Here is a 13592-nt window from a genome sequence, read left to right as displayed (position 1 = left end):
GAGGCACTTTCTCTCTCGAGCATGTGAGCAGACAACTGAGGGTAAGCTGTGACAAAGCGAGAGAGAGGCATGGACATATATACACTACCAAACCTAAGGTAGATAGCTAGTGGGAAGCAGCCGCAGAGCACAGGCAGATCAGCTCGGTGCTTTGTGACCACCTAGAGGGGTGGGATAGGGAGGGTGGGAGGGAGGGAGACGCAAGAGGGAAGAGATATGGGAACATATGTTTATGTATAACTGATTCACTTTGTTATAAAGCAGAAACTAACACACCATTGTAAAGCAATTATACTCCAATAAAGATGTAAAAAAAAAAAACAAAAACCAGCGCTGTATAAAAGGGAGAAACTCAGCTGAGCTCTCGGCTAGGAGGCAACAACTATTAGGTTTCAGTCCAAGGCCCATCCAGGGGCCAGGGCCTGGCAGGGCAGTGGGCCGCCCCTTCATTCCCGAGTGCGCCGTGCCTGGCTGCCAACGCCTTGGAGGTGGAAGGCTGCAGCGCCTTGACCTTGCCATGTCTCCTCTGCAATCCCACAGAGCCCACTGCCACGTTCGCTTTGTCCTCCATAGGCCCCAAGAGCAAGGTCACTGGCAGTCCCAGGCTGGCTCCTAGGGGCTCCGTCAATGACAACCCTTCTCAGGGAGGATGCGTTCTGCCCACGTGCTCCTCTGGGGGATGGGGCTGCTTCCCACCGGAGCACAGACTCTCAGCTAAGCAGGGAACACCTGGCTCCCGTGTGGGGCGGACTCCAGTCCAGCCAGAGCCTGGAATCCTCACACCAGTCTAGCTGCCATCATCGTGTCAGGGGGTGGGGGGAAGCAAAGGAGAACGGGGGTCTCCCAGAGAACCAGGACGGAGAGGAGGAAGGCGGGACACAGTGGCCTCAAGCTAAGGCTGTCAGGGCTCAGGGTCACGGCGCCTCCGTCTCCCTCTTGCTCTGGGGGGGCCCGTTGAGAAGCTCAAACGTGTCTTCCACCACCTGCCACAGACAGCTGTCCAGCGGGAACTCGTTGTCCACCAGGTTGACCAGGAAGTAGTTGTCGTGGATGTGCTGGATGATGGTGCGGGACGGGGACCCCTCCTCATACAGCTTGCCCCACTGCTCGACCCACAGGGCGAAGGCCTCGTCCTGCACGCACGCACAGGCACGCGCGCGCACACACACGGAGACACCAGCACACACACAGACAGAAAGACACAGGTACATGTGCGGTCCCACATACAGACACGCCGGCCAGGTTAACAGGGCTGCCCTAGGGCCAGGCCTTCACACTCAGCACCCCAAGGGCCTCTGCTGCCGCCTGACAAGACGTTTCCAAGAATAGAACTTGGCCCACTGCCAGTGCCACCCCTGCTCCCCAGCCCAGAAGTAAACACCATGAGTCAGAGTCAGGGCGCTGCCAGCCCTGGGGGTGTGGCCCCCAGCCGCCCCACCCGCCCGCCCAAGGCTCTGGAGGTGGGCAGGGCAGGCCTGCTCCCGGCCCCCCCTTACCTTCCAGAACATGAAGCTGACTGGGTCCACCACTGTGGGCTGGATGATCTCTCGCCCAGGGAAGATGCCCCAAGTGACGGCGTTGGGCTGCAGCTCGGGGGCGTTGGTGATGTTGTCACCCTGCGGGGCGGGGGGGTGGCACAGTAAGTAGGGGCAGACTTGGGGTGCAGACAGCTCCAGCCCTCTCTCCCCGGGGGTGTGCTCCGCCCCTCCTCCCGCCGTCACCGCCCCACCCCTGCCCCGCCTCTGCAGCTCTGTGACGGCCAGGAGCCTGAAACCCAGACGTCACCCTGGGCTTTTCCTTCCTCCTCCTACGCTCCAATCAGCTCCACACCCACTGGTACTGCTCACTTCCTCTCGTGTCCAGCCTGGCCAGGCCTCTCTTTGCTACTCAGACCACCAGGGCTGCTGACTCTAGTGTCCCCTGGCCCTGTTAGCCACACAGCTGTCCCCTGGGACCTGCCCAAAATAAAACATGGAGCCAAGGCTCCCTCTTGCCTATACGGTAAAACCCAAGTTCCAGGCAGGACAACTGAGACCCCTGAGGACCCGGCCCGGCTCAACGCGTCAGCCTCACTCTGACCCCATTTGGCAGCAAAGCCTCTGCACGCCTTCGGCCCTGTCCCTGGGATGCCCTTTCACTCCCCATCCTTAAAGATTCAGGCCACACAGGAACCCTCCAAACACCTCCCCCGATCTCTCGAGCTGGACATCCCTCCCTCGGATCCCCAGCTTCTTCCTACGCTGAACTTCACTGTTAGACAGTGCAACTGCTTTTCACCCGTGCATAATTATTCACTGACGGCTGCCCTCGCCAGGCCGGGAGCTCTCGGAGGGCAGGGGCCTGGCTCTGTCTGCATATCCATCTGGCACGATGCGTGGCCCCACTGGGCACTCCGTGACTGCTGAATGGTGGAGTAAACTTGGTGCCCTCACCCCAGCCCTGCTGAGCGCCCTTTGACCCGGGGCCAGCCCACCTTCACATCCACGATGTGGTAATTCACCCGGAGCTCGTACTTCTTCAGCACCTGCAAGAGCGCCTCCACTGTCTCTCGGGAAGTGAAGAACTCTAAGTAGGCCTGCGGGAGGGAGACAGGTGCCATCGCGTAACCCCCAGTCCTTGCTGGATGTCTTCGCTGGGCGCTGCTGAGTGGGCCATGTGCTCTGAAACACCAGACGCCTGCCCTCCTGACCATCCCAGGGAGGCATCCACGAGGACACTTAAGGCGTGGGGACTAGCGGTGGCCGCTAGTTGGGAGTTGAACCCATAAGCAAAGGGAGGGGAGCAGGTACGTGAGGTTTCTCGGTCTACACAGGTCTGAGGGACGTCTGCCAACCCTTCGTCCAGTTGGGAAAGGCTCCATGGAGAAGTCGCTCCAGAAGCTGTACAGGGGGCCCAGTTTGGCAAGTAAGGCAAGAGAGGCCTGACACACCCCATCCCCCTGTCTGCTGGGGGGAGGGCCTCTCCAGCACCACCTGGCCACCAGGGATTAAGCTGGGCTTATTTAAATTCACCTCCCAGAGCCCTCAGGCTTTAGTTTAGAATGTAATTTTACCTCCAGCAGCCCCAGGAGAAAGGGGTCCACAAGGAACAGTAATAACAGCTCCCAGTTAGGGGATGCTTCCCACGTGCTAAGCGCTTTATGTGCCCTGTCACGTTTCATCCCCAGAGCACGATGTGACATATCCCCATTTTACAGAAGGGAAAGCTGAGGCCCAGAGTGGTCAAGTGACCAGCCTACCCAGGTCTGTCTGACTCCGAGCCTGAGATCGCATCCATTCTGATCCCCGGCCGCTCAGAACAAAAAGCCCCTGAGATGAAGGCCTCTGTCCCCAGCTCTGGGGAACCCCTGCAGGCAGGTCAAGGGAGGGTAGCCCTGTGCGCCCCTGCCACACCTTCTGGAAGACATAGCCCCCACCGGGGCCCCAGCCCACGACGGGGTCGGAGGACGGCTTCCCGTTGATGTTGGGCTGGGAGTTGATGGTGAGGATGCCCCGCCGGTTCACTCGCAGCAGCTCCTCCTTCATCAGGCTGGTCTCGGCCGCTAGGGGCTCATCATTCCAGGGCAGGCAAGTCACCTGGGGAGGGTAAGCTGGGCTGGGTCCCTCCCTGTCACGGTCCCCATCAGAGGCCCAGCCTGTCTCTGCTTCCGTAAGCCCCTTCCAGGCACCCCACGTGGGGACCCCCCAACTCACCTTCTCCCTTTGCTGAGGTGCCACCTCCAGGCACAGAGATGAGGCTCAGGGTGGGGCAGTCACGCCCGCATCTGGCCCATGGGGCGAGGGCAGGTACCCAGGGATCCCATCCCAGCAGCACTCACTTTATAGCCGTTCTGGTTCGGCTCTCCCGAGAGGTAGTGGACAAAGACTTCAAAGACACTTTCTTCACTGGTCAGCTCCTCCCCCCACATCTGCAGCAGCTCTTCCTTTGGGGACTTGCTCTTCAGGTAGAAGAGGTAGTAGTCCTTCAGCTCCCCGAAGGCCGGAGAGGAGGAATTGCCCCTGGCGGAGGAGGTGCCGGGAGGTCAAGGCACACCCCTGACCTTGGGCTCCAGACAGTAGCATCCACCTGCCCTGGGGTGGGGGGTGGGGGGGGCATTCCTGTGAATCCTGTCCCGAGGGCTCCACCATGATTGGTCTCCCTCCTCCCAAGAAACAGTTCATTTGCAATGGCTCACCAGCGGCCGTTGGGGAACTCATCCCACTCCTGGGTGCGATAAATGTAACTCTTTGGTCTGGAGGCCCAGAAGATGGGACGGACATCTTCCTCCCGGCGCTTGGGGTGGGCACTGATGGCCCAGGGCAGGGGACGTCTGGGTGAGAATGGAGACAGAAAGGGTCAGGGCTTGGCTAGAGGGAGGGGGCACCACTGAACCTGGGTTCTCCCACCTTGACTCGTAAACGTCAAGCCGGATGGCATTCCCGCTGAGACCGGAGCCCTAAGGGTGCCACTAGCCGCGGCACAGACATCCCCTCTGTGCCCCTTGGCAGCCAGCACTGCCAGCTAGGGCGCACTCCTTCTGTGACTTCTCTCTGACCTCCCTGCCCACCCGACTCTCCTCTGTGGCTCCAGGGCCTGAATTCGGGGCCGCTGGCCTCACCTGGGGTCCTCGATCCACATGCCCAAGCGCTTCAGCACCTCTGTGGTGGCCATCTCGCGGTTGAGGGTGTAGAAGTGCAGGCCCGGCACCGAGCCGCTCGCCAGAAGCTCCCGGCACAGGCTCAGCGCCTGCTCGATGCCATAGTTACGGATGGCGTCGTCGTTGTCTTTGATTGGCTCGATCACGTCCTTGATCTGCTGTGGCACCTCCAGCTTGGACAGCTTTACAAGCTGCCGGAGGGAGTGGTAGCCCTGCCCAAGACACAGGGGGCTGTGGGTCCCATCTCCCTGCCCGTCTCTCACCCCAAATACTTATCCCCCCACCAGGCCTCCTGGCTCTGCAGTGCGACACAGACTGACCCAGGAAAGTCAGACCATCTTGTAGCAGCACTTTTTGTACTCTGCAGGCTGCAGCAGCCGCCCACAGCATTGCTGCCGTTGGTCTGAGCCAGCCCTCTGGCCCCCAGATGTACCTATTGATAAATGGTGGTCACCTAAGCCAGTGGTTCCCAGGCCTGACCAGTGACCAGAATCGCCTGCCAGACTTCAGAAACGTACAGATTCCCAGGTCCCACCTCAGATCTATTACGTCAGAACTTCTAGGCATGGGATCTGGAAATCCACGTTTTAAAAGAGCTTATTAAATGATTCTGGTGACAGCCAAGTTGGGGAAACACTGACTTAACCCAAATTTATAATGAGAGTAATAATCTCTTTTACTGACACTTATCAATAAGCCCCTCTGACAGTTACCGTTGCTATTTTGGGGAGACATAAGAGGTAATCAAAAGAGGGGGGCAAGACAACATTTTGCAAGGACCGAGCACCTGTCTGACGAAAATCTAATGAGCGTCAAAGAAGAACTTTGGCCTGAACGCGGCACTTCAGGTTCACTTTGGCCTGAACCAAGGCCCTGGCCTGTGCTAGGACGGGGGCGGTGGGAGTCCATGAGCCCTCTTGGGACCCTCACCTGAATAGGGAAGATCCCGGGGAGGATGGGGCAAGTAATGCCTATCTCGGAGCAAGCCTTAACAAAGCGGAAGAAAGTGTCGGCCTCAAAGAAGAGCTGGGTGATGATGAAGTCGGCTCCCGCGGCCACCTTCTCCTTCAGGTGCTTCAGGCCAGCCTCAAAGCTCTCTGCGTCGGGGTGGCCTTTGGGGTAACCTGCCAACAGGGATGACAGTAGAGAGAGACTGGCTCCACCTGCTCGAGGGGAGTGATGAAGCAACCAGAGAGCTGGGGACGGAGAGCTCCGGATCCATACCTTCCAACCCCACGGCACGGACAGGCTGAAGCAGTGATGGCTGGGCTCGTCTGATGTGCCCCTCACCCTGGAGGTGACCCTCGCTGAACGCTGCCTTAGAGCCACCCTCCCAAGAGTGGGGATGGATTGCCCCCAAACACCCACGCTGTCCTGCCATCAGCTAGGCCAATCTGGCCTGCACTTTGTGGCCACGGAAGAGAGGAAATGCTACGTTCACACCAGCCAGCCAGCCTTGGGGTAATGGGCTTGACTCTAGGTACTGGATTACAACAGTGCTCGTAATTTCACATTAAAATTACTCAGGGGTCCCAGACAGTGCAAAATCAGAAACCACGTTACACAAGGAATAAATGAAGAGAGTAGAGATGTTCTGCTTGAAGAAAAGAACGCAGGGAATATGGTAACTATTTCTAGACGCCCACAAGTCTGTCACTGGGAAAAAGGAGTCACCTTAGTCGAGTTCCTTATTCGTCATATTCTGTGCTGCTTCTGATGGCAGAAGTAGGATCAGCTTCAGAGAGCTGCCTGACAGCGGAACGAGCAACCCCACAAAGGAATGGACTCCCAGTGTGTGAAAACAACGCGGCCGGGCGATGACCCTGTGCCGGGGATGCCTGGGAGGCGGGGCCAAATGTCCCCTAGGTTCCCGACTAGCTCCAGGAACGGTGCGCTCCCTTCCCTACACGACTGAACTTACTAGTGGCTCTGCCTGCACAGGAGAGACCACAGGCCTTCATGAACTGCAAGCAGAGTGCCAGCTTCCTCAGCCTGAGGCCAGGGCAGGACCCCAAGCCAGGAACGGGCAAGCCTGAACCCACACTGTTGGGTAGCCGGGCTGCTTTGCTGTGATAATGCAGTTTCGTTCTTAAGAAACCCTGAATCATCAAAACTGGATATAAAAACGACTGTTTTGGGGATGGGCGTGGGAGGATTAAACACTAGAGCTTTATACTTTTATACTATACTATACTATGCTTTTATACTTTATACTACTTTTCCAGCAGACATTTCAGAAACAGAGGTTTTAATAGCTGCAGCTCTATAAAACCTCAGCGGCACCCAACAAATCCAGCAATTGCCTACATCTGGATTTTGCTGTTTTACTATATTCTTGTTCTGTCACGGCCAGCTGGGTGCCTTCTAATCCACCGGCCCTCTTTTTCATCACTTTACCATAAGCAAAGCACCAAACCGTTCAGCAACTGTGTGCTCACAGCTCTGCTGGTTTCCCTTGGTGACCGTCCAATGCCCACCACACGTGGGCACATTCCCCAATCAACTGACTGTCTCGTGGCCGCACGACCAACGACACTTCAATTCCTACCTCCTCATCGGGGCCTCCTAGACTCATTCACCTTAACGCCCTCTTCTCAACACTAAGAACAGCGGACGTGTACATGGGGGCCTGGGGACGCAGCCCAAAGTCCCCACAACAAGTAATTTCCTTGAAGCCACGTGGCTTGTATTTTTAAATTCAGATCACTTTGATCTGCTACTCCATAACGTAGCCATGCTAATAAGAATGATATGATTTTGCCCAAAATATTTGAGAAAAATTGTCATGCCAAGGTGATGTGTCAGATTAATCCCCGGACTTCCTGTGTCCCTGGCACACACTGCCTCACCACACCCAAGCCCCCGTTTGAGAAGCTGAAGGCCCAGACCCCATGAGTCGGGGCAAGAGGGAAGGCCACGCCATCTGTTTCCAGCAGGTGAACCTTGCCTCCTGGCTGTAGCTAAAGAAACTAGAGTTGAGCCGACGCAGTTCTCTCTCCTGAGGATTTGGAACTGATGCTGAGACCTGTCAATCAGTCTGGGCGAGCCAGGAGCAGGCGGCGGGTCACATGTGTACCGTACATATCAGGTCTACTGGATGAGGCATGAAGCAGCGGGGGGGGGGGGGGGGGGGGGGTGGGGGGGGGTGGGCAGAGAGAACGAGGGAGGGCCTTGGATTCTGCCTGCCTCCTGGTTCCAGCGCTTAATGAGGTCTGATGCCATTTCCTGACCTTGTTCTGAGATTCCCTGCCCCCGGAATCTTAATAAATATACCTCTTTTGTTTAAAGAAGAATAGGGCTGGGAAGCAGGCTAAGAGCAAGAAAAGGCAGAGGAAGGGACTTCCCTGGTGGTCCAGTGGTAAAGAATCCGGATGCCTCGCAACGTCTAAGATCCCACATGCCGCGGGGCAACTAAGCCCGCGAGCCACAACTACTGAGCTCGCACGCCTCAACCAGAGCCCGCGTGCCGCCAACTACGGAGCCCACGCGCCGCAACTACAGAGCCCACGCGCCCTGGAGCCTGTGCGCCACAACTAGAGAGCGAAAACCCACAAGCCGCAGCTAGAGAGAAGCCTGCACACCACAATGAAGAGCCCGCGTGCCGCGACAAAGACCGGACGCAGCCTAAAATAAGAAAGAAAAGAAAAATAAATAAATAATAAAAAGAAAAGGCAGAGGAACAAAAACTTAAGGGTGGTGGCACGCCTGGGTGGGCAGCAGATGACAGAATGATGAGAGGGCAGACGCTGCTCGATTCACCCCTGCACCTCTGTCACCTGGCGCAGGCAGGCCGGCGGTGCGCTGATCTAGCGGGTCCTGACCTGAATGCCGAAGGGGCTCCCTGTGCCTCTCCTTCCTTCCCCTCTCCGGTCCCACCCACTGGGATACCCCAGCCTCTCACCTGCCACACAGACATCGAAGTAGTCACCAAACTCGCTTCGGATGTGCTTCACCAAGTCTACGGCGTAGTTGAAGCCTCCGTCCTCCTCTTCCCACTGGTCACCTATGGGGTCTGCAGGGTTGGAGGTCACAGTGCTGGGTCTCACCAAACCTCCAGGTAGCCTCTCTGTTCCTTCTCCCCCCACGCCCAGGACCATGAGCACGTCGAAGGCAGAGCCTTCCTATTACTCAAGTTGGTGTCTCCACTTTCTAGCGTAGCACTTGGTAAACAGTGGGAGGGAAGACAGCAGCCAACCCATCAGTCACTGAGCACCGACTCCGAGGGCCCCGTGCTGGCAGCAGCAGACAGGGAGCAGCTGCAGCTCTGCGTTCAGCCTGGAGCATCGGCGATCCCTTCCCTACTCACACCTGGGTGTGTCCACACACCCTCACCCAAGCCCACGGCTCATTCTCCCACTCCCTTGGAACCCTCACCTCCCAGGAGAATCTTCCACTCATCTCAGGTGAGAAGTGGTCTTTCGGGTGGTGAGCGTGAGGCCACAAGTGCCCACCCATCAGGCTCCCGCTTCCCACACTTGTGTGGCCCAGTGACAGTGCGTGCCAGAGGCATAGCCAGCTACTCTCACTCCTAGGACACATGCCAGAGCTGAACTCTGACTGGGCCAATGGCCAGGTGCAGCCAGGGATTGATTAATTGCTTGATTAATCAACTGATCGTGTACATCGGGACAGAGGGTTGTCAGGCCCCGGCCGCAGGCCCAGCTGAACTCCTACTGCGAGGTCAGGAAGCGACTCCACACATCTGTGTGTCGCCCGTGGCCTCCTGACCCACACTGCCCTTCGACGCTACTGGCAGGGGCGGGACCCTGAGTGTACTCAGTGTGGGACCTGGAGAAAAGGAAAGGACCGTTCTGGGGACAGAAGTCTTCGGGAAAGCAAGACCCCAGAGAGCAGAGTGCTGACTCCACACCTCCCCTCAGCGCCAGGATGTTCTTCAGGCCCAGACGCTTGGCCTTGTGCAGGTGGCCCGTGATCTCTTCCCGGCTCTGATGGCAGCAGGTCATGTGCAGGATGGTCTCCAGGCCACAGTAGTTCACGGCGGTGCTGGCGATCACCATGGACGAAGTCTCCTTGTCTGAGCCAGGGTCCCCTGCTGGATGCCAGGTCACATCTATGAAGAGGGGACCACCTGCCCCCATCCGGTCAAACCTGTGGGGAATTTCTTTCTGAAGAGGGGCTCCTGGGGGTACACCACCCTTCACCACCTTCCCATGGGGTCTGGGAGTTAGAGAAGCATCACATGCAGGCTGGAATCAGACCGACCTGCATTCATATCCTGGCTTTGCTACTCACTGGCTGTGTGATCTTGGGAGAATTACTTGATCTCTCTGAGCCTCAGTTTCCTGATTTCTATAATGTGGCAGAGGGCAGTGCCTACTTCATAATAATACTCTGAGGATATCATGACAGATGGCTCCACAGCTCTTAAAACAGCGCTGGGTACACGGCAAACACGCAATCAATGTGCTATCATTACGATTACTCTTATTGTGGAGATAATATATAATGACAATGAAACCAGTTTGTGTGAGAGCAGCACTTTGGCCTTGCAAAGTGCGTGCACGTTTATTATCTCTGGTGAGTTAAGACATTTCAATGGTCAAGGGTTCGGGGACCCCTCAGAGTGGCAAAAGCAGGGCCTCGTTCTAGGGACAAAGAGGGTCAGCAGACACAAGTCTCTTTCCTGCCGCCCCCTAGTTCCGGCGCAGCAGCCAGGAGTCCTGCAGAGCACGGCCACATTTCCATAACTAGAATCAAGAGCTATACGTGCGCGCATGCGCTGTGTTACAAGCTATAACGTGGTGCACTGAAACATCTTTGTGCCTTCAAACTTCACAGCCTTGGGAGTGACACATAAGAAGTGCAAGCGATAAAAAGCATAAACTTTAAAAAAGGAACTGTGATTCATCAAGTGCTAACATAATCCGGTTGGCATTTCTAGATTTCAAGATGCATAATCCAAATTCCTAACTTGCTGAAAATGTTCTCCAAGCCGCCGTTTTGTAACTTCCTAAACTCTCCTCACGGATCCAGCCCCAAGTTCCGCCAAAGAATTTAGTCTGAGAGAATCAACATTTTTAGCACACGGAAGAGAGTGTCTAAACATTCCCGGTGCTCGGAGGAGGGGCTTTTACAGACAACAGAAGCCGCGTATCAAAGGATCTACCCTGGCTTTGCTTTTTTCCACCCCCTGTGGCTGCCTTTTCCTGCTGGGTCAAAGTGCAGCCCAGCCTCGGGGCTGACAGTTCATCTTTTCCCCCTGCCCCCATCCCCCAGTCTGGCCCTACTCCTTATCTTGCGATAACTCACCTTGAGATGAGATTGACAGCTCCCTCAGCAGTTCGAGGAGGGAAGAATTCTAGGGAGAACCACTTGTCACCAGATTCCATCCTCCGCTTCATCTTCTCCCTGAGCCTCTCGTGTCGTTCAGGGTCCAGCACCGGTGTGGAACACCTTGAACTATCCTTGGAGTTCTCGCTGCCACTGCTGCTGCCCTCCCAGCGGGGGCTGGGGCCGCCATGCCCTCTGGGTTCGTTCACCATGGCTGAGCTCCTGCTGCACGGGGTGAGGCGGGGGCGTGAGACGGCAGGCAGGCAGCCAGCCGAGCCCCAGCAAGGCAGGATCAAACGAGAGATGCTGCATTTCCACGCACGAGGAAGGCCGGTGAGGGTACGGGTGACAACGCGCCCACCCAGTGGCTCCACACGCCAGTTACGACTCTCTGCGCTGCCTCGCTCCAAGCTTTGCCCTCCGCTGCTGCCTGATTCCGCATGACAGCCCCCACCCAGCACAGAAACATGCTCCTTCAGCCCGTGGATCCTCCGTGACCGCTACCTGATGGAGGGTGGCACTGAGAACCTCGCGCTGCCGGCCTCCCAGGCCCGCATTCCCAGGGAGGGGCAGCAGTGCCCCGCCGGGAGGACCTTGGGTTTTGGACGGTCCATTTCTGCCAGTGTAAACTCAGACCCCAGACCACTGGGGAAGAAATGGAGGAAACTTCCCCAGCGGGTGTGTCCGACTGGGCGGAGCTGTGACAAAGGAAGAGCTGAGAGCAGCAGCTGGGGCCGGCGCGAAGGGGCGGGGGCAAGGCTTCCCCGCGAGAGGGAGGGCTGAGGCTCTAGAGGCCGAAGGCGGATGGAAGGAGGGGGACGTGGGGCTGCAGACTGCAGGGTTTGGGTGTGATGAGGCCAACAGATGTTCAGGGTGACTGGATCACATGCCAAGGAAGGAACGGCTCAGCCATGGAAACATCTCCTGTTACTTGGAACAGTTTGTACGCATGCAAGCTGTAAGGGGTGAGGGCTTGACAAAGCAGCCTGATTTCTCCCGAGTTTGTGCTTCTCTGAAAAGACCATGTCATGGGTTAGAACTTGACATTGGCTGGGTTCCAAAAACAGCCAAACCCAAATTCAATAAGAGCATGAATTTGTGTCCAACTCAGAACAAAGGCTTAAGTCTGTGCCTGCCTTCCAGGCTGTTCTCCTTACACACACCAGTGAAGTCAGTTCAAGCGATTACAGCGACTGCAAAGCCACCACGGTGGAAGCCCTGAACCATGGCAACCACAGGCTGGCCGACGAGAGGGCACAGCGCCGTTGGGCAGTTTGGTGGGGAAAATAAGACAAAAACTAAAACAAAACACTACTCTTGCACAGCAAGATGCAAACACACAGTAGTGAAAATCCAGGGTGTGCTGACCTGGAGCATTGGAGGAGCAACCAGGCCAAGTTCACGTCTTTCAGGGAATGTCCACTGCTAAGCCCGTGTTCTTAACCATTTTGGGGGTCCTAGACTCTTGAGAAACTGATGAGATCCAATGCTCCTCTCCCCTCAAACACACACAAGTGCACGTAACATACCCTCGTACACCCAACGTCAAAGAGTTGAGACCAGACCACCGCCAGGGATGCCCATTTTGATTCTGACCTAAAATTCCAGTTTCTCAGTGGGGATGAACGACTAAGAAAGGGGAGAGTGTCAAGATCAGCCTAGTCTGGCCTTTCTTCTGAATTCCAGAGAGTGCCTCATTAATTGTCTGCTGGAACAAAACCAAGAGGGGAGAGGAGGCTGAACCACCCACAAACTAAATGCTCTTTCATCTGTTCATTAAGACTTACTGCATTCCTAGTATGTGCCAGGCATTAGCCTTCTTCCAACATTTTTCACGTGCTACCACTTAACCCATTTTAAGCTAGGATCCCATAGCACCCTGGGTTGCAACTGTGGCTTCACATATTTGTCTCCGCTCCCTCTTCCCAGTTCCCTGAGACCAGGGCCGGGTACTCTGCCTATGGCATCTCCGCGCTGGCACCCGGTAACAGCCAGCACTCACTGAGCGCCGACGGGCCAGGCGCTGTCACCCCGTCCTCAAAGCAACCCTCTGCCATTTGATGAGCACTTAATCGGTGCCAGGCACCGAGCAGTGGGGGAATACGGAGCCCACCACTCCCAGAGGGGTCCCGGTGTGCACCTGTGAGCCGCCCGATGCAGTGGGCGTCGGGGACAGCAGTGCCAGCGGCCCACGGCTCTTCTCCAGGTGCTCGGCAGGGAGCCGGAGAGATGCCTCTGGCGCCGGGGGCTCGAGGGCCACGAATCTAGTCACCGGGTCACTAGGTCACGGGCGGGGGCGGAAGCGAAGGCCCAAGTCCACCCCCAGCTCAGGTCCTTCAGTCCAGGCCGGGGGCCGAAAGTAAGTCTCCGCTTCACGGTTGAGGATCGCGGGGGGGGGCGTGCACGCAGAGGGGGCGGGCCGACCGGCCACCACCGCTCCCCGCCCCCCGTCCAGAGCCCGCCCCCGGGTAGGTGGCCCCCAAGGCTCCCAAGGTCCTGGTCTCCCTCCCCGGCGACCACAAGCCTCGGTGTCACTCACCCTCTGGTCGCGGATGACTCAGAGCGCGCGCCCGTCGCAGCTGCGTGGCCGATAAGGAGGTGCCAGCACACGCGGCGTGGCTCGGGTGGGGGCGCGGCGCCGGTGTCAGGTTGCTTAGGAAGGCGG

General features: G+C 57.2%; 1 protein-coding gene across 4 annotated transcripts; it reads right to left on the bottom strand.

The window, feature by feature from the left end:
• Positions 1-215: 215 nt before the first annotated feature.
• On the bottom strand, positions 216-13562 carry MTHFR (methylenetetrahydrofolate reductase). Of its 4 annotated transcripts, none has more exons than XM_082673247.1 (12): positions 13467-13562; positions 10907-11152; positions 9507-9745; positions 8538-8648; positions 5567-5760; positions 4598-4848; positions 4175-4309; positions 3818-3998; positions 3393-3575; positions 2474-2575; positions 1497-1616; positions 216-1133 (listed from the first exon to the last, which is right to left on the bottom strand). In XM_082673247.1, the coding sequence occupies exons 2-12, from the start codon at positions 11137-11139 to the stop codon at positions 915-917; spliced, it is 1968 nt and encodes a 655-aa protein (XP_082529373.1). In that variant the 5' UTR covers positions 11140-11152; positions 13467-13562; the 3' UTR covers positions 216-914. The 4 variants fall into 4 exon arrangements, with proteins under 4 accessions (XP_082529373.1, XP_082529375.1, XP_082529374.1 ...); XM_082673249.1 differs by having other exon boundaries at positions 10907-11149; positions 13467-13490; XM_082673248.1 differs by lacking the exon at positions 13467-13562 and adding an exon at positions 13068-13285.
• Between the last annotated feature and the right edge of the window lie 30 nt (positions 13563-13592).

The sequence above is a fragment of the Grampus griseus genome (genome assembly GCF_964374135.1).
Source record: "Grampus griseus genome assembly, chromosome: 1".
NCBI lineage: Eukaryota > Metazoa > Chordata > Mammalia > Artiodactyla > Delphinidae > Grampus > Grampus griseus.
The sequence above is the reverse complement of the archived record's forward strand: the minus strand, read 5'-3'. Positions and strand labels throughout refer to the sequence as shown.